Source organism: Ambystoma mexicanum, chromosome 11 (genome assembly GCF_040938575.1).
Source record: "Ambystoma mexicanum isolate Mex_15411 chromosome 11, UKY_AmexF1_1, whole genome shotgun sequence".
NCBI classification, from domain to species: domain Eukaryota; kingdom Metazoa; phylum Chordata; class Amphibia; order Caudata; family Ambystomatidae; genus Ambystoma; species Ambystoma mexicanum.
The window spans coordinates 426164691-426191974 of NC_090934.1; the positions used below are offsets into that span (position 1 = coordinate 426164691).

General features: G+C 48.5%; 1 protein-coding gene across 7 annotated transcripts in view; it reads left to right on the plus strand.

The window, feature by feature from the left end:
- The window catches only part of PHF21A (PHD finger protein 21A), a 2009174-nt gene extending 1982471 nt beyond the window's left edge, over window positions 1–26703 (plus strand). For all 7 annotated transcript variants that reach the window (XM_069623242.1, XM_069623245.1, XM_069623243.1 and 4 more), the window contains one exon: window positions 20736–26703. In XM_069623242.1, coding sequence (XP_069479343.1) covers window positions 20736–20996 — 261 coding nt within the window. In that variant the 3' untranslated portion in view covers window positions 20997–26703. The remainder of the gene's footprint in view (window positions 1–20735) is intronic.
- The last annotated feature ends 581 nt before the right edge of the window (window positions 26704–27284 follow it).

Genomic DNA, 27284 nt, shown 5'->3' on the forward strand with positions numbered 1-27284 from the left:
GAAAGAAAGGGAGAGAGAGAGGAAAAAAAGAAGGGGGGGTCCGAGGAGATCAGAACATCCAGGTTGTGCCCTGCATAGTGAGTCGGCCAGAGGGAAGAATAGATAGACAGAATCGCAGTGGTTGTGAAAGAGTCCCGAAGAAGCTCTGGTAGCATCCATGTAGATGTTCAGGTCTCCAAGGAGAAGTTGAGAGGTAGAGGCAAGGAGAAAGGCGCTGAGGTCGGCCCACTCGTAGAGGAAGAGGGCGACCTGGCCAGGCGACCTGTAGCTAGTGGCCACTGTGAAAGAGAGAGGCCAGGAGAGATGGAAAGCCTGCAGACCATGCATTCAAAAGAGGAGTAGTCCTGCATTGGAATGATAGAAGCAGGGATCCACTCTGGGAAAATCGAGGCTACACCCCCACTGGGACGGTTGGTTCTGGGTTCGGAGAAGTTCTTTTGTAACCATCGGGAAGGAGAGTGTCAAAACTTGGACAGATCTGGCCGTGAACCAAGTCTCTGTGAGAACGAGTACATCTAAATCAAACTCTTCCAGGAGACGGCAGATGTCAGAGGAATGTTTGACAGCTGAACAAGAGTGGAGAGTAGCGATGTTGAGCAGGTTGCCACATTTGAAGGACTTCCGGGGAGGGGTACAGGCCAGAGGTACGCCCTGCAGAAGTCTTGAAGGTGCCGCAGGATGGGCAGAGGAGGAAGGAAGAGAAGGCAGTGTAGTCGGAGACAAAAAAGAGAGTGGCAGAGGGGTGGCGGAGGAGGGAGGAAACAGGTTGGCTGGAGAGGCAGCAGGGGGTGCCGAAGAGGTGGCTGAGGAAGGAGGCAGCAGAGGAGCCAGATAGGGGTAAGAAAGGATAGTAGGAGAGGAAAGAAAATTGTCAAGACGCGAAAAGAGCCTATCAAAAAGGAGATTGGCCTGCGGGCCCTGGACCAAGACGCTGCCATTTAAGTACATTAATGATGGTCTTAGAGGAGTAGAAGGGGGCCAGGATAACCTCCCACTGGGTGCCACCATTAATGGGAGAAGAGGAAAAGGGAGAGAGAACAGAGACCATATGGGTGTCCATAGGCCTGGAGAGGGAAGGACAAGATTATCTCGGTAAGGGTCTGTTTGGAGGAAGCACTGGTGTAGGTATCAGTGATAGGGAGGCCTGGGTTGGAGACCAGTATGTCCCTTTTGAGCTTTTACCTGCCAGACACAGGGATAGTCAATAGAAAAGCAGTTAGAGGAGGTAGGTGAAGCAGAGAGCACCATAGAGAGAGCAGGGGGGGGGGCGAGGGAAGCTCAAGCAGGGAAGGGGGGCTCGCACGGGGTGGATCGCGCAGGTGGCCCCAAGCAAGAACGGAGGGGATCACAGGAGCAGACCACATTGAGTTCCCAGAAAGGTGCGTGCACTGCGGGAAAATGGAAGTGACCCACTTTACACTCAGCCTATTTCCGGACAGGCCACTTTGATCGATCCACGGCTTGTCGGGATTGCAGCATGCACTTTTCCTGCGTTGACAGGAAGTGGCTGGAAGAGGATGTTGGCCCCATGGACAGCAGCAATAGGTAAGGAGTGAAGCGAGAGTCAGGGGGCAATGGGGGTGCGTGAGGGTACGGGAGACTGGGAGGAGGAGGGCAGACTCTCAGGGTGGTTTGAGGGGGCCTACGGCGATGTCCCCCACTCATGAGAAAGGTGGAATTGGTGGTGGGGGGATATCCCCCTGCACAACAGAAGGCTCGGGAAGGGCATTAGGGGAATGGAACGAAATTCCCAACAGCAACAACGGCCAGTGGAAATAGCCTGCAGTGAATTTTCATGGAACCGTAAAATGTCCTGAATTGTGCCTTTCATGATTTCCTTTATTGATCTTTGATACCAAATGATTGGTGTTCGAACACATCAAGAAATAGTTGCTAAATGGACTTTGATGAACGAACAGCTGAGTTTCCCTTGGCTAGATAACGTTGATTCAGAAGTATCTGATAAGGTTGAAAACGGAGAAGATCAATGCCTTGGCTGCTTTGCCAAAAACTGAACTTTTTCCACTTCTTATTTTAGCATCTGGTGGTGGACGTAGTCTTGAGGCATGTCTGTGTCCAAACTCCAGAGAGTCCGGAGCCAAGCTTTGAAGTTGATGAACAAAGGGTAATGGTGGGGATCCCAAAGGTTGGCTGGAGCACAATAGGTTGCATCTTGGAAAGGTAAAACCTATCTGAGAACCAGTACTGTCTCGCCCACACAGATGCAATGAGGATCAGTTTACAGATCTGCAGTCTTACTGCGTGCAGGGCCTTGGGAATTAGTGGAAGAAGTGCAAACGTAAAGAGGAAATTATTGTCCCATCGATTTGTAAATGCTTCCCCCAGATGGTTTGTGTGTAGGGGAGTGCTGGTATTTTAGGCACCCTAGAACTGGAGAGGTGTCGTCAAATCGCACTGCACCCATTTTTACGTTTTTCAGAGAGCAGCTTGTGCAAGAGGGATATCTGTCAAGTCTGTTTGTGTGACTGTGTGTCAGTGCAAGAGCAATGTATTCCGTGGCGGGCCAGATGTAGGACTCAGACTCTGGAACATCATTTTAATGGATTTTTATTCTATTCCTTTAGAATTAGTTTGACCTCTTTGCCATCTTCAAAGAAAATAACACACTAAAATAATGAAAGGAACTCTAAGAGCTATATTCCCTATTCCAAAACTCAAAAGTTCAAGGAAAGGATATTCTTGTCAAGATGAATGCAAAACATAAAGTCCCTAGCACAAATCCTATATTAGCCAACCTCGGTTATAGAAAAACTAACACACACACATCCAAAAGGGTTAAACAACTGAAAGATGTTTGACTGCTGATGCTTCTGTGTCATGTTTTCTCTCCTGGGTATAAAGTTCTTCAGGTGCCACCGTAATGGCTAAATGTTCCAAATTGTGTTCCAAATTAAATTTTACTTGAGGTATTTCCATCTTTCTACTGATACCTCAGGGTGCTGTTTTCATTAGTTTACCCCACTCCAGGGTATTTCTGTTCCCCTCCAGGGCTTCACACACTTTCACTCCACTCTGGGTATTCCCCTCTCGTTTTTCTCTTTCATCCCTGTTCTAGGGTGTTTTCACTCTCTTGATTCTTGTTTCCCTCTTTTGGGGTATCTTCACCTCTCTCCTTCTCTCGACTCTCATCCCCTTCTTTTGCGTTACCTTCATTCTCACTCCTTCTCTTGGGGTATCTTAACATTGAGCAAGGGGTAGAGTCTCTTACGCACTAGGCTCACCCCTTCTCGCCTCTTCCCCTCTCCCTCTCTTGACTCTTGTTCCTCCTCAGGGTATCCTTACTCTCACGCCCTCTCTTGGGATAGCTTTTCTCTTCGGTTAACAAAGGGGATGTGTCTCCTACATGACTTCTTCACACTGGCCTCACCAATACTCTCCTCTTCACGTAGAACAAATGGGTTAAGTCTTATACATGACTCCTTCACACCAGGCTCAACCTTCCCCGTCTCTTGCCCTCGAGGAGTAGTTGGGCTGCACAGTCTCTTTTTCACTGGGGAACTTTAGGTTGTCTAGCCCCTTCCAGAGGCTTGCATGGGCTGCCTTTCTTCCACCTCCTCTGGGCTCCTGGATCAGAGGAGTGTGGGGCTCTTCTCCCCCTCTGAGTTCAGCTGGGCTTTCTCAAGTTTCAGGCATCTTCTCCACTGTTTTCCCCTTAAGCAGCGAGACAGTGAACCAGTCCCCAGCTGATAGAAATTGCAACTGAGAAGGCTCTGCTTTTATTCAGTCCTTTCTCGCACTAGCCGACTACTGATTGACTGAACTGTCCAGCTTCATCATTGGTAGTGCTTATATCTTTACCTCTCAGGGTAGGTCATCCCCTAATGGTTAGGCCAAATAGCAGTTGAGTCAATTAGTTCCAATTAACTCTCCTATAGAAGTGCTCTGCTCCAGATTATCTGGTTTGCGCCTCCTGGTTAGATGGTATGTGTGGCTCTCTGTGTTCCCCTTGCTTCATGAAAAGGTTTTATTTTATTTCCCCATGCCTTTGTGGTGTTGTAGTTGTCATTAATTTAATCAGTTCACCCTTAATGAGGAATTGAATCTGTGTCTTCTACATGGGTGGTAACAAGGTGTTAAGGAGAATTCTCATTTATGGGAAATTTCCCTCTTCTCCAGCATGGGGTCTGGCATGGATTCACATGCTCATGAATATTCCCCGTCGTCAGGCTGGGAATCCTCGGTAAAGAAAAAACCAGTATCAGTTTCGTTTCTGATCTGTCTTTCGTAGTAATAACCAATCACTGGTCTCTGCGTCATACTGACCACAGCCAATGACTGCCCTCTACCTAAGCACCGCCTCTGGCAGCCATCTTCAGATTTTTACCGCACGTTCATGTGTTGGGATCCTCGTGCTATTGCTCTCGAGTGTTAGTGCTATTTTTTCACGTTTTTTCTCAAAAACTTCGTTTTTTTCGGTCAAAAGAGCCTCAAGCTCCACCGACTCTCCATCCGATCAACGGGGACCCGTGTCGGATTCGTCTGTGCCCCTCAAGGGTGAAGAATTCGTCGAGCTACGCTTTTGGAGGACTCCAGAAGCTTCTCAGGCCCGGACATGGCCCAGGAGAAGGGAAGCTCGACGCCCGGAAAGCTGTTCAGGATCTGCCCTGGATGCCAGCTGCAGAACGTCTTTAAGGAGGACGAACACTCCTTTTGTCTCTACTGCTTACATGAGGACAAGACACACGTGGAGAAGGACTGTGCGTTTTGCGGCAATATGTCGGAGCGGACCATGAAGGACCGCCATCAACGTCTCGCCAACTGGCTGGAAGGGAAGAGCCCGTCAGGCGAGAAGAAGAGGAAGAAATCCGAGCGGTCTTCTAAGACCTTTGAGGACGCCCCGGCGACGCGGGTCCATCACAAGGCCAAGCACCGCGAGTCCGCTGGCACCGGGAGCGCCGAACGGTCGGGCTCTACGGGCGCCAGGCAGGGCGCACCCTCCCCGGCACCTTCAGCCACGAGCCAACGCTCTGGGTCGGGTAAGAGGAAGGGCGAGCACCCGGCGAAGCTCCTGGAGAGGCCCCGGTCGAGCTCGAAGGCCCCATCGGAGGGGGAGCGAGGCAGTGTCCCCCCCCTCAAGGATAAGGCGGTGAGCGCACCTAAGGTGGTGAAGGCCTTAATCCATCCGGCCAAGCCCTCTATCGAAGCTGTCACGGCGGCCCTGGCTCAGCCTGTGGAGGCTACACCAGTGGTGGCGACCTCGGGGCTCAGTCTCCCTGCCACCTCGGAGGGAGTCCTCTTTTGTACCCATCGATAGGACCCCCGTGAAATCCCCGGCGGGGAAGAAAAAGGGGGGGCAGGGCGTCGTCGTAGATTCGGCTTCAACCTCGGAGGAAGAGCTGATCGAGGTCTTAAGCCAGGGCCTTGGCGTGGAAGAAGATCGGCCCGTCGGGATGGATCCCGACGCAGGTGACAACGACATCGTCGAGGGTGCCGACGGGGCCACTGATCGCCCGTCGGATTCCCCTCTGCCAGCGCCGCAAGACAACTCGGCGGCCATTTTGTTGGCTATACAGTCCTTATGCTCGGAGATGAGGACGAGACTACCGTTGCCGACGGAGGAACCTCTCCCGTCGGGGGATCCTGAACCGGGATCTTCTGGTGTTCCCCCGCCCAAGAAAAGAAGGATTCACCCTCCACCTCCTTTTCAGCCGTTGCGCCCCATCCAGCCCTCCTCCCCGTCCACCCGAGGGGATGATACGGGGACTGACACGGCAGCGACGGGCACGGACGACGAGGTATACGATGAGGATCTACCGTCGTCACCTCCCACCAGGGCTTCTCCGCCCGACGAGATTGGATCGTTCCACTCCGTGATCGCCAGGGCATCCAAGCTTTTCCAACTCTGCCCTGAGGAGAAGAAAAAGGAAGTATTCCTTTATCAACGGCGCGAGGCCAAGAGGAAGACGGTCCTCGCGGTGCCTCTACTGGACGACATTTGGGATGAGGGCCTCGCCCTCCTCAAGAACCCTTCCACGACGCCAGCTAGAAGAGACCGGTACGAGAAGAAGTACCGGGTCCCGGACGCGGCCCCCCTGTGCCTCCGGGCGCAGCTTACCCTGGACTCCGTCGTCTCCGTGGGGGGGGGGTGCGGCCTCCACATCGACTTCCCCATCGGACGGCGAGGGAAAGAAATTGGACGCTATGGGACGCAGGGTCATCTCGTCTGCAGCGACGACGATTAAAGCGGCCAACGCCTTGGCTATCGTGGCCCGCTACGACAGGGAGCTATGGTACCAACTGGCTCCCCTGCTGGACTTCCTACCGAACGACAAGAGGGCGGATGCCCTGGAGATCCTACAGGAAGGTGAGGTGGCGTCGGACCACGCCATCACTATTGCGACGGACATCGCCGACAGTGGGTTTCGCCAGTTGGGCAACGGCGTGTGCCTTAGGCGGCGTGGATGGCTCAAGGCTACGGACTTCCGTCAAGACGTACAGACCAGAGTCCTGGACATGCCGTTCGATGGGAACAACCTGTTTGGGAAAACAGTGGACGATTCCCTTCAGGCCATTAAAGCGGACACTGAGACGGCCCGTGCGCTAGGGGTTCTGCAGCAACGACGGACGCCCTTTCGGAGCAGCGGAGGCAAGGGTGCCTCCCAAGGTTCCGGCGGCGGTTTCTCCACCTACCGTCAAGCGGCCCGCTCGTCGTCTCAGGAGGCCTACAGAGGACGAGGTAAGTCTGGCGGACCCCGCCGTCGTCGCCAAGGAGGTCAAGGCGGCAAAGCCTCGTCGAAACAGGATTAAACCGGCCGTGGGGTCGGGCCCCCACCGAAGCACCCCGGTGGGAGGCCGGCTGGCGGGCTTCGTCAGCGTGTGGGAGTCCATCTCCACCGACGGTTGGGTGCTGGACGCCTTAGCCCAGGGCCACGCGCTCGAGTTTCAAAGAAGGTGCCCGCGCGTCCCCCCGTGGCCAGGAAAGAGCTTCACGTCCCTCAGCTTCTCCTGGAGGTAAGGGCGATGCTCAGGAAGGGCGCCATCGAACTCGTCCCAAAGAGGCTTTGGGGCTCCGGAGTTTACTCGAGATACTTCCTCGTGAAGAAGGGAGGATGGCGCCCCATCCTAGACCTGCGACGTCTGAACAAGTTCATCAAGGCGCAGAAGTTCCGGTTGGTCACCCTCCAGCACGGCCTGGGTCAGCTGGAGGAAGGAGACTTCCTGTCGTCGTTGGATTTGGAGGATGCCTACTTCCATATTCCCATCCTAAAGGGGCACCGAAAATTCCTCAGGTTTGTGGTCCAAGGGCGTCACTACCAGTTCAAAGCCCTCCCCTTCGGACTACGGTCGGCGCCCAGGGTATTCACCAAGTGCCTTGCACCGGTGGCGGCGCAGCTGCGCCGCGAGGGGATCCACGTCTACCCCTACCTGGACGACTGGCTCATCCGAGCCAAGACGAGGGAGCTCGCCGTGGAGCACACGGCAAGGACCGTCCAACTTCTCACGGACCTGGGATTCTCCGTGAACTACGCCAAGTCCCACCTGGTACCCGCGCAAAACGCACTGTTTCTGGGAGCGAAGCTCGACACAGTGTCCCTTCTGGCCTCCCCGTCGGAGGAAAGGACCAGGTCCATCCTGGGCAAGGTACAGCGGATGTTGGTTTCCGACGCGGCCAAGGTGAGGTCCATCAAGTCCCTCCTCGGAATGATGTCTTCTTGCATCTACCTCATTCCCATATGCGCCCGTTGCACGAGTTCCTGGACGCGCGCTGGATCCAAACGACGGGCGGCTTCGAAGAGAGGATCACACTCGACGAGAGTTTCCGCCGAGCGATCCGGTAGTGGGGTACCCGTGCGCATCTGACGGCGGGCATGGACTTCCAGACCCTAGACCACCAGGAGACAGTGACCACGGATGCCTCCCTGGAAGGGTGGGGAGCGCACACCGAAAATCTGCACGCGAGAGGCCTTTGGCTCCCGACGGAGAAGTCCCTCCATATCAACGTCCTGGAGCTCCGTGCAGTGTTCTGGGCCCTCAGTTCCTTCCTTCCGTCCCTCAAGGGCAAGGTGGTGAGGATCTTCACCGACAACACCACCACCATGTTTTACATCAGGAAACAGGGCGGAACCAGGTCCCCAGCACTGTCCAAGGAGGCGCAGGACCTGTGGCATTGGGCCGTCGCCCAAAGGATGTTTCTGGTGCCGTTTCATCTGGCAGGGATAAAAAACACCATCGCCGACTCACTCAGCAGGGAGCTGCGCTCGTGCCACGAGTGGGAACTACGGCAGGATCTAGTGGATCGCCTCTTCCGACGGTGGGGCACACCCCAGATCGACCTGTTCGCGACGGCGACTAACTCCAAGTGCCGGAGGTTCGCCAGCAGGTTTCCCCAGGCGAGGAGCATGGGCGATGCTTTCTCGTTCCCCTGGGAGGGCCTGTTCCTCTACGCGTTCCCTCCTTTGCCACTGCTAGTCTGGCTCGTCAACCAGCTCAAGAGGTCACGGTGCAGGATGATCCTCGTCGCACCTGCGTGCCCGAGGCAGATATGGTTCCCGGACCTTCTGGACTTGTCAGTGTCCCCGCCAATCAAGCTGCCGGTGGACGCGGATCTACTCTCCAGGGAAGGAGGCGCCATCCTCCACCACGACCCAAAATCGCTGAACTTGCAGGCCTGGCTCCTGCAGCGCTAGAGTTTGGGGGATACGACATACCGGCCGACTGCAGAGAGGTTCTTGCAAAGGCCAGGGCGTCCTCGACTCTTAAATGCTACGGACACAAATGGAAGAGGTTCTCTGTCTGGTGCCACGCACAGAAGATTAACCCTCTACGGATTACGGCTCCCCAGGTACTGCCGTACCTGCTGACGCTGGCCAAAGCTGGTCTGGCACACGCGTCCATCAAGATTCATCTTGCTGCGATCTCCCGATACACCAGAACCACGGGGCGGACGTCCTTGTGGTCTCATCGTCTGGTGAAAGAGTTCATGAAGGGACTGTTCAGATCGTTCCCGCCGGTGAAGGCTCCCGCCCCGGCGTGGGAGCTCAACGTGGTGCTGACCAAGCTTATGGGACCTCCGTTCGAACCTCTGCACTCGGCCCCGTTGAAGTTTCTGTCGTGGAAAACAGCGTTTTTTGTGGCCATCACCTCCGCACGACGGGTGGGAGAGATCCAGGCCCTTTCCTGCAAGGCCCCGTACTTGACTTTTCACGACACGAGGGTAGTGCTCAGGACGCACCCCTCCTTCATGCCCAAGGTACCGTCGGACTTCCATCTCAACGAACCCTTGGTGTTGCCTGTGTTCTTCCCGTCGCCTTCGTCGCTGGCTGAGAGGACTTTGCACTCGCTGGATGTGGCTAGAGCGCTGAAGTTCTACGTGGACTGCACAAAGTGTTTTCGGAAGACGTCACAACTCTTTGTGAACTTTGGACCTGTCAATCAGGGGAAGGCTCTCTCGAAAGCTTCCATTTCCAGATGGCTCTCCGGCTGTATCATGTACTGTCATCGGTTGGCAAACCGACCGCTGCCTGGCCGTCCGAGAGCCCATTCCACCAGAGCGATCGCAGCTACCACGGCGTTCCTTTCTGGTGTGCCCCTGCTGGACATATGCAGGGCTGCTACGTGGAGGTCGACGCACACCTTCACGAAGTTCTACTGCGTCGATCGGGATTCCAGGGAGGAGTCCAGGGTCGGCCAAGCAGTGCTGCGCAACCTGTTCGCCTGAGGTGAGCCTGGTGAGGAGGTAAGATGCTTAATGTTGAGTTTGATGCAATGCTTAATGTTGAGCCTTTGCCACCTCCCGTGGTTGTGCATGTGTGTACTGCTATGTATTCTTTATTCATGAGCATGTGAATCCATGCCAGACCCCATGCTGGAGAAGGAACAAGTTACTTACCTGTAACTGTTGTTCTCCAGCATGGGTCTGGCATGGATTCACATGCGAACCCTCCCGCCTACCCCTCTGCGGCTCTTCACTTGGTCATACTGCCACTTCACGTGCTTCCAAATCTGAAGATGGCTGCCAGAGGCGGTGCTTAGGTAGAGGGCAGTCATTGGCTGTGGTCAGTATGACGCAGAGACCAGTGATTGGTTATTACTACGAAAGAAAGATCAGAAACGAAACTGATACTGGTTTTTTCTTTACCGAGGATTCCCAGCCTGACGACGGGGAATATTCATGAGCATGTGAATCCATGCCAGACCCATGCTGGAGAACAACAGTTACAGGTAAGTAACTTGTTCCATCTAGTGAGTCCCCCAGCAACTTTGCGGGACTTCTGGAGTTTATTTATTTCCAATTGGTAAGAGTGTGAGCTTTTCCCCCACTCTTACCTGTGTTTTGCCATGTGTATTTCTATGTTTTGCGATTGTGGACTCTGAAGTACACCACTTAGTAGCCCCCTTCTTTTGTGTGTCACACAGCACCTTCAGTGCCGTGTCACAGGGATGTCTTTGAGGCTTCCTCCGACTCCATTTCTGAGGCTGACTCCAGTCCCCTAGAAAAGGGTAAGGTTACCATTAACTTTACTTAGTCAATCTACCACAGATCCAGTACACCCCATCTTCCATGGAGTACTGGAAAGGGTTAATTCGTATCACTTTTTATCTGTTCCTCTTAGAGCATTGTTTCGCTCTTTTAACATTTAGACTTTGCTGGTGGCAGTGGTATCTACCCTAGCTTTTCTACCGCGATTATATTAGATAAACGTGGTATTGTTTTTGGCTATTATATTAGTCTCGAACATAAACCCGCTCGACCAAATTGTCTTTCTCTTGGCTCCGGTTGGGTTTATTCACCATTTCTTTTTGTTAAAGTCCTTCTTGTGTTTTACTTTGCGTGGCAAACTAGGTTCGCCTTCTCTGTTCACCGTCTTTTGGCGTGCTTCTGCTCAGAAGCCCTCCACCAGGCGCCTGGGTGTCTAGGTGGGCTGAATGTGAGGGAGGGGTGTAGTCACCCCCTGCACAGGGTATCCTAAGAAACCCAAGTCGCACTTTGCCATGATTGGCTGAGGTGGTTGTTCAGGCTGGACAACCCCCCTGCTGGGTGATTGACAGCCAGGCTGTGTGAATGGGGGTTTTGCGCATAAAAGGCAGGTCTCTTGGGCTAGAAGTCAGAGTCACCACTGGAACTACAAGGAACCGAAGAGAAGCGGAGAGATCGACGGCTGCTGTAACTACCCCGTCCCGGTAAAGCCCTGCTGCAGTCCTGAGCTATCCTTCGACTAAGACAGGACCAAGGGCTTCCACAAATCAGATGTCCTGTTTGTCACTTTTGGAGGCGCAAGCCCAGGCTATCGGGCCTCCATATCCCGCTGGATGGTCTCGGCCATCAAAGAAGCATACGAGGGCCAGCACAAGCCGCTCCCGGCGAACATGCACGCCCACGCAGTAAGGGTCAAGGCAACGGCCATCGCATTCCCGCGACATGTCCCTTGGTAAGTCATAAGCAGTGTGGCCAGTTGGGCCACTCCCTCGGCTTTCTGCAAGCATTATTGTTCGGATGCGGCTTTCGGACAGGCGGTTCTCAGGAACCTATTTGCTTAAGAAGCGTCTCCTCTCCACCCTGGGGCTACATTCAGTTGTAATCGCCCATACAGTAAGGAGGAAAGGGGACGGGACGTAAGAGTAATTATAAGTTACTCACCGTAGTGACTAACGTACTCTTAGTCCATAGTCCCCTTTCCTCCATACGTCCCACCATCCTCCTCCCTAATAATACTGGTGTCATTAGGCAATGTTCAATCTATTGTCGACGCGTCAATGGGGACTGAGGAGTGGCGCCGGAGGGCGGAGTTAGGGCAACACATGCTCCTGAGCCGCACACCCGCACGCCTCTAAATTTAAAGAGGAAGAAGGTTGTCTCCCGTCCCTTGGAAGAGACACTCATACAGTATAGAGGAAAGCCGACTAAGAGTACGTTAGTCACTACAGTGAGTAACTTATTTTTTTGTGAGGAACGGTCTGGCTGAGTTGAGGACCTTTGTGGCGTAGGCTGCTGAAGAGGCAATGGCACTTACTTATCTAGACATAGTAAGTGAAGTGTTGAGGTAAACTCCTGGTTACTTTACAGAGGTTGAGACAGGAATTAGGTAGTTGTCAATCTTGAAGGCCGTGTTTTGAATATTGAGAGACATAAGAGCATTTGATGGGCAGATAATTAAGATTTCTGTCTTGTCGATGTTGAGACAAAGATAAGCTGCCATCCATGCCTGTATTGTAGAGTAGATGTCATTAAGGGAGGCCGTGTCATCTGTGTAGTTGCCTGAGAGTGGGATCAGGATTTGAGTTTCGTCGGCATAGTTTGTTTAAGCTATGCCGAGGGAGTCTAGGATGTTGAAAAGTGGCCTGGTAAAGTTGTTGTAAAGGGTTGGGGCCATGCAAGACCCTTGAGGTACACCACAGGTGATGGGAGAAGGCGAGGCGTTTGCAATCTCTGAGAAGACCCTCCCTTCCAAGAAGGAAGCAATCCAGGCAGTGGCAGAAATTAGCATGAGTGGTGAGATGATGGCAGAAGATTTGGTGGTTAACTAAATCGAAAGCCGCAGATGGGTCTGGGAGGCGGAGCAGGGCAGAGGTTCCTTCAGCCAGCTAATTCTTTAGGTCGAGATGGGCGGATTCAGTCCCGTGCCCCGGGCGGAAGCCGGATTGAAGCATTCCTAGGATTTTGTTGTCCTCCAGGAACTGCTGCACTTGCAGGTAGGCTGCACTGTCTAGGATATTTAGTAGGAAGGGGACAGTGGTAATTGGCCTATAGTTAGATGGTTGGCTGGGTCTAGTGAGGTTTTTTATTAGTAGTGGGAGGACCCAAGCTGCTTTGAGACTAGCTGGAACGGTGCTTTTAGCGAATGATGCGTTTATAATGGCTCTGATGACGGGGACTAGCACGTCAGCACAATCTTTGATGAGTGAGGCAGGGCATAGATCGCTTTTGCATTTGGAAGGTTTCAGGTTTTGATCAGCTATAGGACCTCACTTTCAGAGAGGCCTCTGAAGATAATCTGAGTGGTGGAGGGGGGGCGAAGGTGGGAGGAGTGCAACTGATACTAGTAGCTATGGGGTCTTTGTTCAGTGTAGCTTGTAGCTTGTTGAGATAGGATTTTGTGTGCAGGGTGTCTATCTTTCCTAGTATGCTGCCTCGATGTCTGGGCACCATGATACGTCTTTAGTGGGGGTTGGGGCAGGAGATTCAAGTTCCCTGAAGATGGTAAAGATTTCTTTTGGATAAGAGTTGGCATTGCTGATTCTAGAATTGTAGGAGTTTTGATTTGGATGTGATTATGGCAGATTTGTAGAGTCCGGATATTTTGATGAACTCATTTTTCAGAGTCAGTGGGGTCCTTTAGCCAAGTTAGCTGGGCCTGTCGTTTGGGTGCACAATACGAAAAGGTTGTGGGTGAACCATGAGTTTGAATGTCTCACTGTATTGGATTTGTGAGTAGCTAGGCGGGCTATGGTGTTCCCTGCATTAGAAAGGATGGAGGTGAAGCTATCCACTAACGAGTTGGGGTTGGATTCAAATGGGGCCTGGAGGCCTGAGGTGTTGAGCAGGGGCAGGATGTTGTCTCTGGTGATCTTCTGCGAGCTTTGTGTTACAGCTGGGGGTAGGAGTTGGGTGTAGTTTTGGGTTTAGAGGGCAGTGGGACAGAGAAGTGGATGATGTGGTGGTCTGACCAGGCACATGGTTTGTTGGTGCTGGTGGAGACATAACAATTGTGGTTGGCAATCCAGACTAGAGTGCGTCCTTTACTGTGGATGGGATTGGTAATGTGCTAACAAAAACTTAGGGTGTCAAGGGCGTCGGAGAGCGAGGTTGCTTGTGGGTTGTTTTGGTCATGAATGCATAGATTAAGGTCTCCTGACAAGATGATTTTAGAGGAAGCTTTTAAATTATCCTGGAGAATGTGAAGTAGATTTGACTCGAAATTTTGAGTGGGTCCAGGTGGATGGTGATAGTGCAAGTGGGTGATAGTGCAAGTGGGTGATAGTGCAAGTGGGTGATAGTGCAAGTGGGTGATAGTGCAAGTGGGTGATAGTGCAAGTGGGTGATAGTGCAAGTGGGTGATAGTGCAAGTGGGTGATAGTGCAAGTGGGTGATGGTGAGAGTTTAAGTATTTTTTTTCATTTATATAGCACTCTTTCCCCATTTGTATGGCCTCAATGCTCTTTGTGGTAGGAACGCTCTCAGTGACCGTAGTCAATGTGTTGGACGTTCTAAGAGTTTTAGATTAGGAGATGCATATGTGCATTTTCTCCGGACTAGGATTTAGGTGGCTGGCTAGGTTCCAGTAAGCAGCCCAAAAAAGGTCAGGTATGTGGGTGGGCGCTGTTGGTGGCTTGCAATAGAGTGCTATTGTTCAGAGAGTCGCTGTGTGGCCAGCTATACTGAATTTCATTTCTTTGGTAGTCGCTGTATGCTAGTGGCAGATGTGTTGAGGGACGTCAGGTGTTTATGTGCTGCTAGACTGTATGAGCAATGCCATAGCTGCATTCTACGGTGCATGGATGTTTGGCTGTGCCTGCAGCCTGTCTCCACAGAGGTGGTGTGAGGTATCCGTACCGTAGGCTGTGAAGTTGTTCGGCTGGAGACCAGTGCCATCCAGCGATCTTTGTCCAGTTCGGACGGCGTGGTGTCATTGTTTGTGGTCTCTCTGGTGCGAGGTTGATGGCGGGTGAGTTTATTGCGGTGTGCCACATCGAAACTGCTGGCTACCTAGTATATTTGTTAGGTAAGGAACGTGTTAGGTAAGGAAAGTTTGTCAGGTGAGCCGATGCGAATGCTGCCGGCCTCTGTTGTAATTGGTGTAAGGGAATGTTGGGTTCGGCAGTGTGGTTTTGAGGGGGTACGATCCAGGGAGATATTATGCGAAGAGCCTGGATTTTAGGGCCTTTCTGAATTTCAGGTGGTTTTCAGTGTTGAGAATGGGTAAGGTTAGGGAGTTCCAGATGATTGGCGCTTGGACGGAGAAGGAGGATCCGCCCAGCCTGGAGGAGTTGTGATAGAAGGTTAGTGTCCCCATTGATGGATGCGTTACACCGTCTGAAGGGAAGGGAAGGGATTCTCTGGCTATCGGAGGACGCCACCTCCGCTAGGGGAGGGTCTGTCATTCCGGAAGATGGTGTACCCCTGGGGGGGGGGATAGCTAGGACTAGGGCTGGGCCACATGCCTCATGAAGCAAAGTTTCTGAGATAGCCAAGGCGTTGAGGTTGTGTTTGGTGATCAGGTTGTTAATGTCCAATGCATGGACGAGCAAAGAGCGAGCGTTGATGAGGGCGCAGATCAGGAGAGACTGGATGAGTGTGGTGGTGGGGAGTGTCCTTTGGTGCGATTCCTGAGTGGTAGTGGTTTGGCGAGGAGGTGGGGGCGGGGGGACAGGTCGCTGGTGTCTTGGCTGATGTTTGCTAGGTAGGCTCTTTGAAGTCTGGCTCCCTCCTTTCAAGTGTTATGTGCAAGATTATGGTTGATGTGGGTGGTGTGATTGAGCGGTCATTAGAAAGCATGGCATTGAGTGGAAGGGCTTGGGGCTGGCCTTCAGGGAGCCAGTGGAGGTGAGATGGCGGTGTGATGAGTTCTTAATAGAATCCTTTCAGAATTCTTGGACCCGAGTTGAGAGCGGGACCTGGGCAGCTGGGGGTTAATTGCGCCGGACAATGATTCTCATAATCTGTGTTGAGGGAGGTGGCTGGTGTTGTACTTGCCCTTGTGTGCAAGGGGCTTAGTGCTTGGTGAAAGGAAGTAGCTTGAGGGCAATCTGGTGGTACTCGTGTGCAATCGAAGCGAATTCCTCGTCATTTTCTGAGGTACTGTCATTAAGGGAGTGCTGGTGAAACGGGAGCATAGTCCCGGGTTCCTAAACGCAGAGTTGCTGGCTGTTGAGGTCGAAAGATCAAGCTTACTGCGAGGGAGGGTTTTTCGCGGGATATATGAAGTGACTGCTGGAGATAGTACAAGCTAGAAGGGACTGCTTCTGCTGTATGCAGTGTTGCCCTTTGACTGCACCCCATGCCCGGCTAACAGTTACGAGTGAGCGTCCTTCATAGGGAAGTGACACCACTGTCTTGGGGAGGCAATGAGCTGCTGGAGGGGGTGTAGATTGATTAGCAGACCGGAGGCTGGGTGCCAGTGTGGTTCTTTTTGTTATGGCAGTGATGTTCTGAAGCATCGTATGAGCACAGGACGAGGATTGTGGAGATGTGGTTCCCGAAGCGAGACTTGGGTGCCGGGTTGTTCTTCTGAGATGGACGTGCCTACATGGTGAGTAGCGAGAAGGGGAGTTTGGGATGTGGAGAAGGCAGTGCTTGCCATGGGAGCTCGGTCTGTGCTTTTATCTATTCCTGCTGTTGCCGAAACTGTACACTTTCTAGCATTGAGAATGCTGGCAAAGCAATGCGTGGATACCCTGCATAGTCTGTAGCTGGTTGTAGAACGGTGCTTGACGGGGGCAGAGGCATATATGGGTGGCAGGACACTGTTACGTATTGAATAAAATCAGCATTATTTTCATGAGTTGCAAGGCTATTGACTATAGAAGTAATTATCGTGCTATTTTTAGGACTGGACACGCTATCCTTAAGTGTGATTTGCATTCCGGGCTTAGTGAATGCTTCCTGTGCATAACGGGGATACTCTGCATTCCTTAATGCGGTTTTCAGAACATTGCTAGCAGTTAATTGAGCAATCGCAGGAGGACATGGTATGGGAGCATGTGGGGATACAGTCACATTATAAATAATTTAGCAGTTTTGTGCAATTTTACAGTCTATGCAGGCCGTACTCTCGAGTCCAGTAATACTTGCGAAGTTCAGTACCTTATGCGCAGCATGTGTAGCTTCGCGCTCAACACGGCTGAGACCGGCAGAGACTGCTGGTAGAGGCCTTGTGTGTTGCCCTTCTGTGGGGGCTGGCTTCACGTGCTGGCGCAGGGGGTTGGCTGCTTCAAGCTAGTTCACAAGCCAATTATGGTGCTGCTGGCCCAGGGCAGCCTAGGAACCTGGTGTGCACTGAGGCACAGTGGCGGCCATGTTAGATGTTTCATGAAGGCCTCCGAAACCACTGCTTCTTCCACTCTGCAGTATCCTGTCCATGCAGCAGAGGCTGCTTTGTACGACCTGGTGTAGTACCTCTCCAAGAGGGAGGGTGTCTCCGACCAACAAGCTTCTAGCTCTAGCTACAATACAACTAGCAAGCGCATTGGCTATCTTAAAAATGGTGATGCTTATCAGAGGGGTAGAATCAAGATGCGCTTTAGATGATGATGGAGGGCTATGGAGCAGATAACCATTTTGTGAGCATTTCTTAAAGTGTGACCCACAGCCAATGCTATACCCTCAACTATTGTCAGCCACACCTGCAAATAGTTAGAGCAAGTCCCACCAAGATGGATGAAGCCAGGCAGCCCAGTCTAGGAGTGCGGTTTGCTAGTACAAATTGCTTTTTGTTGATGGCTGGCGAAGTAACATCTGGACAGTTGCAACGAGGTGGGAACGAAAAGGAAGGAGGCCACACCTGGAGTGGAGAGGAAAGTGGCGATGCCATCAGAAAAGGAAAGGAGCTCATTGGACAGAAAAGAGAATAGCAGAAGTGGAAAGGAAGGAGGAGGTAATACCAGGAATACTGTGAGAGAATGTTGTTCAAACAAGAGTGGAAGGGAAGCAGGTGCACTAACCCAGGTGGAGAGGAAGGTGGTGGATGTGGAAGCAGTTACGGAAACAAGGCCACAACATCAGAGCCAGAAGCAATTAGGGGACCAGAAAGAGTAGACATTGATCCGATGAAGTGGCATAAGCACAGCAGTCAGGGTTCAAAGGAAGAGAAAAGTAAAGAACACCTGAGTACGGGTGTGAGACAGAACCCATAGTATCATCTGGGGATAGTGATTTAGAGGTGGAGTATGGTGAGGCAAAAAAAGACAGAGTATCAGTGTGGAAGAGCAGGGCATAGACGGCCAGAGCACCCATATTCTGGTGGCCCAGATCAGTCCAAGGCAGACCCAGACGGTGGGAGGAGGAAAGTGTCTGAGTAAGGTAGAGTATGTAGAGAGGGAGTCATGGCCTCTGGGGTTTGGTCATCCTACTCCACATTGCTAATCTTTTTCTCTCTGCCAGGTGCACCAATGGCCCAGCCACTCAAGAACATTGGATACCACTGTAGTCCAGTAGTATGGGACACCAGAAAGCCTGCAACTAGAACCAAACAAAAAGGGTTCAAGAACCTTGCGGGTCAGCAGTGCTAGAGCAGAGGGTGGTAGCACAACCGATCAGGAGCTCTAAGTGATGAGACTTTTAAGACGCAAGCTGATTGGGACCTCGCTTGCATTGGGTGGGAGGGACATTCCACTCAAAACAACCATCCTGACAGTCTTGTTATACTTACTACCCGTTGATTTTTATGGGAAGTTTCCCAATTACCTTTTTTGTTATGCCATTGCACATACTGTCCAAAATCCAGTGATTGAAGTATGTGGTCTTGGCATGCTTCTTGGTCCCTGCTGTCCGCTGTGTGATTCCACTCATATACGTCACTTCTGTTAGAAGTAATATCCTGACTGTTCAGTAAATATAAATATTGTGATTGCGTTATGCTGTTCAATAGCTTTTACCCTACATATCACTTGATTTCATTTTATTGGCCTTATATACTACTTTTACCAAAGCACTGTACAATAGTAACTTGCAGTACAACAAAGGAATGTGATAAAATGCCAATACATTGTAGCTTTAGAAACCCATAGTTTTGCAATTGGGTGAGAGGAAAGTAAATGCTCCGAAGAGCGCGGAAAACATAGTGGGAAGTAGTTTGAATAAGAAGTGGAAGTGATTTCCAGCGAAGGGGAGAAGGAAAGTGAAAGAATGGACATAGAGAGAGGTACACTGGGCATGGGATTGAAGAGAGGTGGGGAAAACTGAGAAGTGTTACTGAGGAGGGGACAGGTTGGTGCATACAGGGTGATCAGCGAACAAATGTATAGTTTAGTAAGGCTGTGTGAAGACCTTCGAACACAATTCACAAAATACAGAAGCAGAGACCAACAAGAAAATGGAGCAAGTGAAGACAAGCGAGGTAAGGAGCATGAGAGTAGTAGGAGGAAGATGAAGGGGAACATGGATAAAATAAAAGCATTGCATATTAATTCAGGATGTTCAGATGGTGCAGATATTAAAGTGTTGGAATCACCTGGTAGATGCAAGTTTGGAAATGTATGTCGAAAGAAGGGGATTAAAGTAGATTACTGCAACACATTATTCCTGGGTTTGTCTGAACATAAACTAAATAAACTCCAGGTACTCCAAAATAACTCTCTGAGAGCAGCACTCAACCTTCCCAGATCTTGTCATATTTCCTCTCACAGATAGAACGCCAACAGGCTACACATCCGTGACGGAATCACATTACGCACCCTGGCCATCACACACACATGCCTTACAAACTCAGCCCCGAAATACCTGGTAGACAAAATTTGTATACACCAACCCACTCACACCACCATATAATCTCACGCCCACAACTTGCTGGTACCAACTTTCAATCTAAAAACAGCCGGAGGAGCCAGCTTCCTGGTCCAAGCTGCCAAACGTTGGAACTCTATTACCATCCCTCTCAGACAGGAACCCTCCTTCCTCACCTTTAAAGCCAGTATAAAAACTTGGCTGAGCAACAAGTCTAATCACTAACAGGCCTCCACCATACTAACTGGCCATTGTCTATTTATGCTTCTGCTCATCTTTTGTTTGTCATACTACTGTATATTATCTTCTAATGACCCACCTGTAATCAGGGTCCCCCTTGCTGTCTACACTGGATTGTAATATGCCTGCCTTACGTTTTTCAAGCGCCCTGTTACCTCAGGGTTTGATGCACGATATAAATAATAAACAAATACAAATACAAAGATAAAGCCAAGACTGCAAGAAGAGGCAGAAAGAGGAGGCAGAAAGAGATTGGAAGGAAGCGGACCCCTATTTGCGTGCATCCTAATTCTGCTGTTGTAGTTCTAGGATCCCTCTAGTCATGCTACACATCAATTCTGATATGATGTACCATCAGTTGCCTTGAGGGCACAGACCCCTGTCCCATCCTGCAGCATCTTGTGCAGATTTATTGAAGAAGTCACTCTTACAACTTTTATGCACCTCGGAAAGTAGGTAAACACACACTCATTGCTACCAATGTACCTAATTTCTTACCTTCAGTGTCCCTGGCTATTTTACTATCTAGTCATTCACAGAATTTGTACCAATGTACCACAGCCACCAACCACTAAACGTCCTCCTCTATTCTGTACCGAAAGCCTTGCATACTGAGCTGCAAATTTACATCATCCTGGCGATGTACTTGCTCCTCCTGATTGCTATTCAAATATGTGGCCCAGCCCACCAGTACCTGTGCACATCATTCCTTATTAGCAGCACCCCTAGAGAATCCTTTAGTGAATACCTCTCTTCAAATTTTACATAATTCTGAGCTGCAATAGCAATACTTTAGTGATGCTCTTTCAATCCACTCGTTTTCAGCACCCCAGGCTATTCTAATACACCATAACTGACCATGTGTGGTGTTGTGCTTGCCTGCCTTTACCCTATGTCCGGCACTCGGAAACGCACACAGCTTTGTCAAGGCACCTCAACACTATTCTCCAGTTTATTTCTATGGTTGGGCCCTCATCTAAGCACATCTACAGTACTTCAATGATGAGCTGCATTGCATGCCTTCATAGTCTGTGTGGAGGTCCTGTATCAGTGGTGAGAGAAAACCATCTTACTGTTTGTTTTTGGTCTTTTGCAGACATGCTTGGAAATGAAAAACAACATCCTGTCTCGGCAGAAAGACATGCACAACTCCCTGGACAAAGTGAAAAGACTGATCCACCTCATCCAGGGCATTGACCTCTCCAAGAACATTGCAACAGCAGTCACACACCCCAGCAACCCCACCAACCACAGTCTGGACTGCAGCCAAACAAGTGAAGGCTTCTCTATACCTGCTATGCCTATTCCAGCCCAGAGCTGTGTGGTGAATGGCAACCCGGAAGAACAGACTAAATAACACTGCTGAAAGAGGACAGCAAGAAGAACAAAGGAAATCAGTTTACTGGTCCTGTTTGAGAAGCGTAATGGGCTCTCCTGGGCTGGGTGGACCACTGATAGTTCTGTCCCTAGGACAGAGCAGTAGGAGGCCATGCCGCAACTGCCCGGCGGCTTCCACATTTTGCCAATCAACCCTCCTTTAGTTCTGTATGTCGAACATGTTACAGGAATGAACAGTGCCAGGCAGCACCATGCCAAGTGAAATAATATATATATATGTGTTTGTATATATATATATATATATATAATGTACTCTCTGTATATTACACCAGTGTGTGCCTGCAGCAGCCTCCACCGTCACCATCGGGGAGGGCAGCAGTTCCAGTCTTTACCTTTGCAGACTTTCATTTGGAGGGCAGGGTGGGAAGAGAACGTAATGAAGTCCAAAGACTGGGTGGGCTTTACATTTCTACATAATTCTCAAGACTATAAACCAAAAAACACAAAAAGCAGACTGGAAGGGGTGCGAGTACCCTTGGACTGATGAGGTTTGTCAAGATTGGATGAGTTTATCCGAAAAAGCAGTATTTAATATTCATTGTTGTTTTAATTTGTGTGTGTGGGGAGCTGTTAAAGGAGATCTGATTATGATGAAGTAACCTCACCTTTTTTTTTAGGGTGGGATATTATCATACGTGATCTGTGTCCTGTTCTTGAGGCAGGACAAGATGGAAGAAAGTAGGACATACACAATGGTGGTATTACATATCTCCGGTCATCGGATGTGGGGTGGGCTGCGGTGTAGGGGATAGAAGGAAGGAATAATTTTTTACTGTGAGGGCAAGCAAATGGCTATATCCAGGCTTCCTACACATGTCCTGTGTAGGAGAAATACATGTCTTCAATGTTTACTTGAAAACCAGGTTCCCTTTTTATTACTTTTGCAATTGTTTTTTTACATTTCTCTTGCATTCCCCCTGTGATGATATTGTATCTTTTGAATTTACTATGGAATCATCGAGGGTCCAGGCACACAACCATTTTAAAACTGTCTGCATTTTAGCACTCCACTTTCAATGTAGGTTCTTGAATCCAGTGTTGTAAATGCAACACTTGGGACCTCACTGAGTCTCCTTTCCAGTTAATGGAGCACCACAACCATCTATCCTTTGACCTATGGAGATTCTGCTTGCGGTTCTGTATGGTGTGTGGGGGAGAATCCTTGCTTCCTTTGAGGCTTTAGAAATTGTCCCTATTAAAGCTCTATATTTGAGTGCAAAAGAGGAAATTGGGTTTTAAAGGAGGTGATCAACACTGTTAAGAATGCTTATCATGGAAGGTGATTCTATTTAAGTCTCCCATCTCCTCTGCATGTGTGGTCTCTGGGATGGCAACCTCTCAAGAATTATACCACATTATTTGTGGCTGTAGAAACATACGCTTGCACACCATTGCAATACTGTCATGGCAGCTTTAAAGAAATTGTGATTGAAGTCCTTACTGCAAAATATACAGCTTTAAGCTAATTCATATAACTCGCTTCCCCACTTGGTGAATTCCATGGCATACCTGATAATAATGTACAGTGAGTGTGCACGCCTCTAATCACTTGAAATTATTTATCTGGTACTGGGGTACGACCCCATGTCCAGTGCTCCCTTGCTGTGTTTAAAAAACATTGTATCAAGAGTTGTCTGAGATATCAAAGTGGAGAAGGCTGACCCTTTTATATTTTTACTGTGGGTGCGTTAGACTGAATTTGCTCTGTTGGTAAGTCTTGAATTAATTATTTCCCACCCACTGGCTCTACTTCATAGTCATAGAATCCCAGAAGTTGTCTTACTTGCATTATATGTGGAATTGGAATAGTCACTGTTGTACTTGTATGTAAGCCAATCAGCCATATGCTTGTGACTCTAGTGCTGAGGCAGTGTCTGTCAAATATAAGGCTCAGGCTTTAGATATTTCCAGGGTGCTGGCTTATCAAGACATCTCACAAATTCCACCTATGGCAACTGTGAGTTTTTCATGACTGTCTTATTTCAAGATTTTGTGAACACGTTTGGCAGATGGTACACAAAATAATCTATCTTCATACAAAGTTAAGTGTGTGTCTGTGTGTGCGTGTGTATGCGTGACACCCCATTGTGCATTTACTTTTATGGAGGGAGGTTAGTAACAAATCATGAGAATTACAGCAATGTCTTCAATATTGACTTGTATCACATTCCTTGGCCCAGTTGACCCCTCAGGTCAGACCCCTAAGAACATAAACTTCCTGTGGCTACTCTAAGCAGTACAGAAGGTGCAAGATGGATCCTGAGTAATCCTCTATTGTTAACCAAAAAAGTAATCCAATTTATTTTGTTTGGTGTCGATTAGGAGGCAATGTCAACTCATTGAGTCTCCAACCAATAAGCATCATGTTCTTCAAAAAAGCTTCCAGTTGCTAACTCCAATCATTTTGCAAGAGGTTGAGTTGTAGGCCCATGGTAAAGGAAATCCTAGAAACAAGACATTGACAAAGATCTTGTTCAAATTCTAAATGAAAGCCTACAATACAAATCCAACCCTTTTTTTTTTTTTAAAGGAGCATCTCACTTCAAATTTCAATACTATTTGCTAATCTTCATCAACACAGATCATTTGGTTACCTCATAAAACTTTCCTAACTAAGAATGCCAGTTGAGAGACCCATCTGATGGGTAGCTGTTTACTCAAGGAGGCAAGGAAACTGAGCAAATGATTAACTAGAAGCTGCCCCGATGAAAACAGATTCATTTGGAGATCCCTCATGCTAAGTGACTATTAACAATTGACGTGACAAGACTCCTCATTTTGCATTTGTTGAAGACAATACTAAACATGTAAAGTTAACTTCATGGGTTTGAAACTGCAGGGGTGTGTTTCAGTAAGGAGTGTTTAAAGGTTGCTTACGTTGCCGTGTCTGTCCTACAGAATGATCTATTCACATATAGTGGTTAGGTGTGTTTGGACTAGCAAATTGTACCAGAAAAAATGTGCTCGTTTTCAAGAACAGTTGAGAGGAGACCCATTTGTTTTTAAATGTAATTTACTATACCCCATTTGTCATTTTGTGCATACGAGAAAGGTTCTCGGTTCCAGGAGCATTCACAGAAAAGGTTGAAATCCTTCCTTTTTTCTGCTGTATGCACTCCTTTCAAACACTTTCCCAATACTGCAAATGCAACTCTCCTGTAGATGGACCTCGAGGCACAAAAGATTTAATTTGTGGGGCATAGAACATCCTTTTAAAATCGTCATGTATGCCCAATTTGTCTGGAAATAAATCAACCATGTAAGGTTCTTTCATACCACACCAGAATACCTACTGTTGACTAAGAGGGGCCAATTCATAGGGGATCCTTGTGAAGACAATGATCTGGCTGTCAGAGAACACTTCATGGTATTATTTTTGAGCCAGGAACGTACCCCTAACACATGAGGCAGCATGATGCTCAAAGTGCCCTTGATACGCTAGTTGCAAGCAGTCAGGCATACTAAATTCTGCCCTTGTCCAGGCAGGGAATATGCCAATTTTCTTGGATCATATCAAAGTAGGTTGTCATTGGCCATTTTGCCATGAGGAGCCAAGAATGTGCGTTCGGGCACCATCTTTCTGGAAAACGCCCATCATTAGTTGTGTTGAATCTGTTCATCAGACAGGCCACCAAGATTTACCAGTTTCCGGAGTCCTCGGATATGCCATAGTCAAGGAATAAGAGCAAACTTCCCTGTTAATGCATATTAGCTAGACTGTGTACATCACTATATTTTTCCCTGCATGCCTTGAAGTATAGTGATTTTGAAGCACAAAAGGTAGCATATTTTCTCAAAATACTAGTTGTGAGCAAGCTACGGTTGTTCGTGGCAGCCTAAAAACTGCTCTGAAAAGCACATTAATGTATGTAGCAGAAATGCATTTGTTGACCCAAACATCTCGAGTGTAAATGGCTATCCTAAGACTGCTAGAAAAACAACTAGGATTGTTTACCTATCATCTATTGCTAAAGGCAGAACAATCCTAGTGGTGCCTTTATTACAGGATTCTAATTCTAAGATTCCTCAAATCGGTTGTTATTCGAGGTCTGGCGGTGGAAAGCATAGCTCTAGCTTCAGTTAATTCTATTAAAATCTCAATCCATGTGCCTTTTTTAAACCTATTTATGACCATGATTTATTTAGCTGGCTATTCATTTCACACTGTCATCGCAATTCAAGTTTCTTTCAGCAGAACAGGCCTACTTCAATTTTCAAACGGACACACATGAGAAATCTGAATTAATAAATCAGCTGTAATCTCTGACTTTCCACCACCATGTGCTGGAGTCAAAGGTTCAAATTGCTCTGACATACTTGTCTTTAATGTTTTTTGGTTTGTCTGAGTGAGTATCCATTATGACTGGATAATTGTACATAGAAAGCCAAGGATGTGGTTCACACTTTGGCTAAAAGCGTATTACAAGTTTAAAGTCATTATGGCTTTTGCTAGTAAGGATTTTGCACTTTTTTAACCTAAACCACTTTATTATTTTGTAGGGTTTCATTGCATGCAGTTGTAACTCATGTGTGAATGCCTGACATTTTAGAAGGGTCCTGAAAGCTAGGACAGCTGACTAGTCCATTGTATGTCCCTTTCCTGTGCACTTGGTCGTGGGCCCTTTGCTGTGGATTCCAAAGCTCTCTACAGCAAGGGAGAAACTACCACATAAGCCATTGTAGACTGTGTGTTTTCTAGACATCTGCAAGGTTTCAGTGCAGCTATTTTGCGAATGTTTCATATTGCTCACTTTAGTCCTTTGCTGAGTTAAGACCCATAAACAACCTTGTCGAAGAATATTTTCTCAGTTGTATTCAAAACTGGTTTACCCATGGAGGAAAATGTCATTCTTGATTTAATAATCTCTGAAAGTGTACACATGGGTCTGCTATCAATGCCTTAATAGCATTTCTGGTTGCATTTGATGGATTTATGTCACCTGTTGATAGTAGACTAGGCCGTTATGAACGTAGTGTGAACATCAGTAAAATAAAACGTGGGTGCTGAGAGGGGCTGAAAGTGGGATGTAGAATGCAGACATTTTTAAAAATTCAAATGTTAAATTCCCTCTGACAACCAGGAAGGTAAAAAAGTGCAATAGACTGTTGGTTATGTAGCATTCAAGAGAATTAACATTACAAGCAAGTAATTTATTCTGGGCCAAGCAGAATCAACTGCACAGTGAACCGAAAGTGTGTGCTGCATAAGGTAGATGGGGAATCCCTTCATCTTTATCTGCCGGTGTATCTTCCTAACAAAGAAATACTGGGTGGGTATAGAAAGAGGTGCTCCAATCTTTTATTTTTTTACTTTCGTTTTTGGCTGCAGATAGCCAAGTGGAAGAAGTAGAAGAGACCTTGCATGGTATAGACTAGGAGTAACCGTGACAATTCCGTGAGTTTTTCGTGCGTCTCTCTTGTGTCATCATTTGGGGCACTTTTTTTATGCAAGGGTGAAAAAAATAACAAAAACTTTGTATTCTGGGTGGGGACTAAACACTTTCTTTTATAAATTTGAGGGTGGGAAGGAAAAAAGTAAAAGATATTAAGGTCTTCCTAGTGTTAATTAAAACAAGATCAAGGAAAGCAACATTGTGAAAAAATACAAAAGTGCTATTTGTTTCTGAAGAGCCGTGAATTTTATTAAAAAAAGACGTTGGAGAAGATGTTGCATGTTATTTTGAGTACAAGTTTTGATCAAGTAAATCACACACATGCCGATGTTCTTATAGAACTGAATTACATTTCATGATATACATTTCTGCAGCATTGAATCTTTCACAGATGCTTATGTTTTGACTATGCCTGTAGACAGGCTGTAAATCCTTAGTACAATTGCACATTAGGTTAAAATCAAAGCCACATTTTTATTTCTTCCAATCAAAGCCACATTTAGTATTCAGTGACGACCTTTGTATTGTAAGGGTTACTGCTCTCATTTCATTTCTCCCCCCCCCCCCGTACCCCTCTCTACCTCCCAAGATTAGTCTTCACCTCGACTCGTATGGATTGATTTTGGTACTTTTCAGCTATCGAAGCACAAATATTGTTAGAGAGTTTATAGAGTGCTGGCATTGCATAGATAGTCTATAGGTGTCCTTGGGCTGCATAGGTTTAGCTTGTAGGTAGTGCTTTAGGAGCACAATTAGTTTAGGCTTGTAAATTATGCTTTGGTGCCACCTATGAAGGCTACATAGTTTGGTTTGTGAGTGCTGCTTTACTGCTAACGTTAGATTAGTCTTGGAGA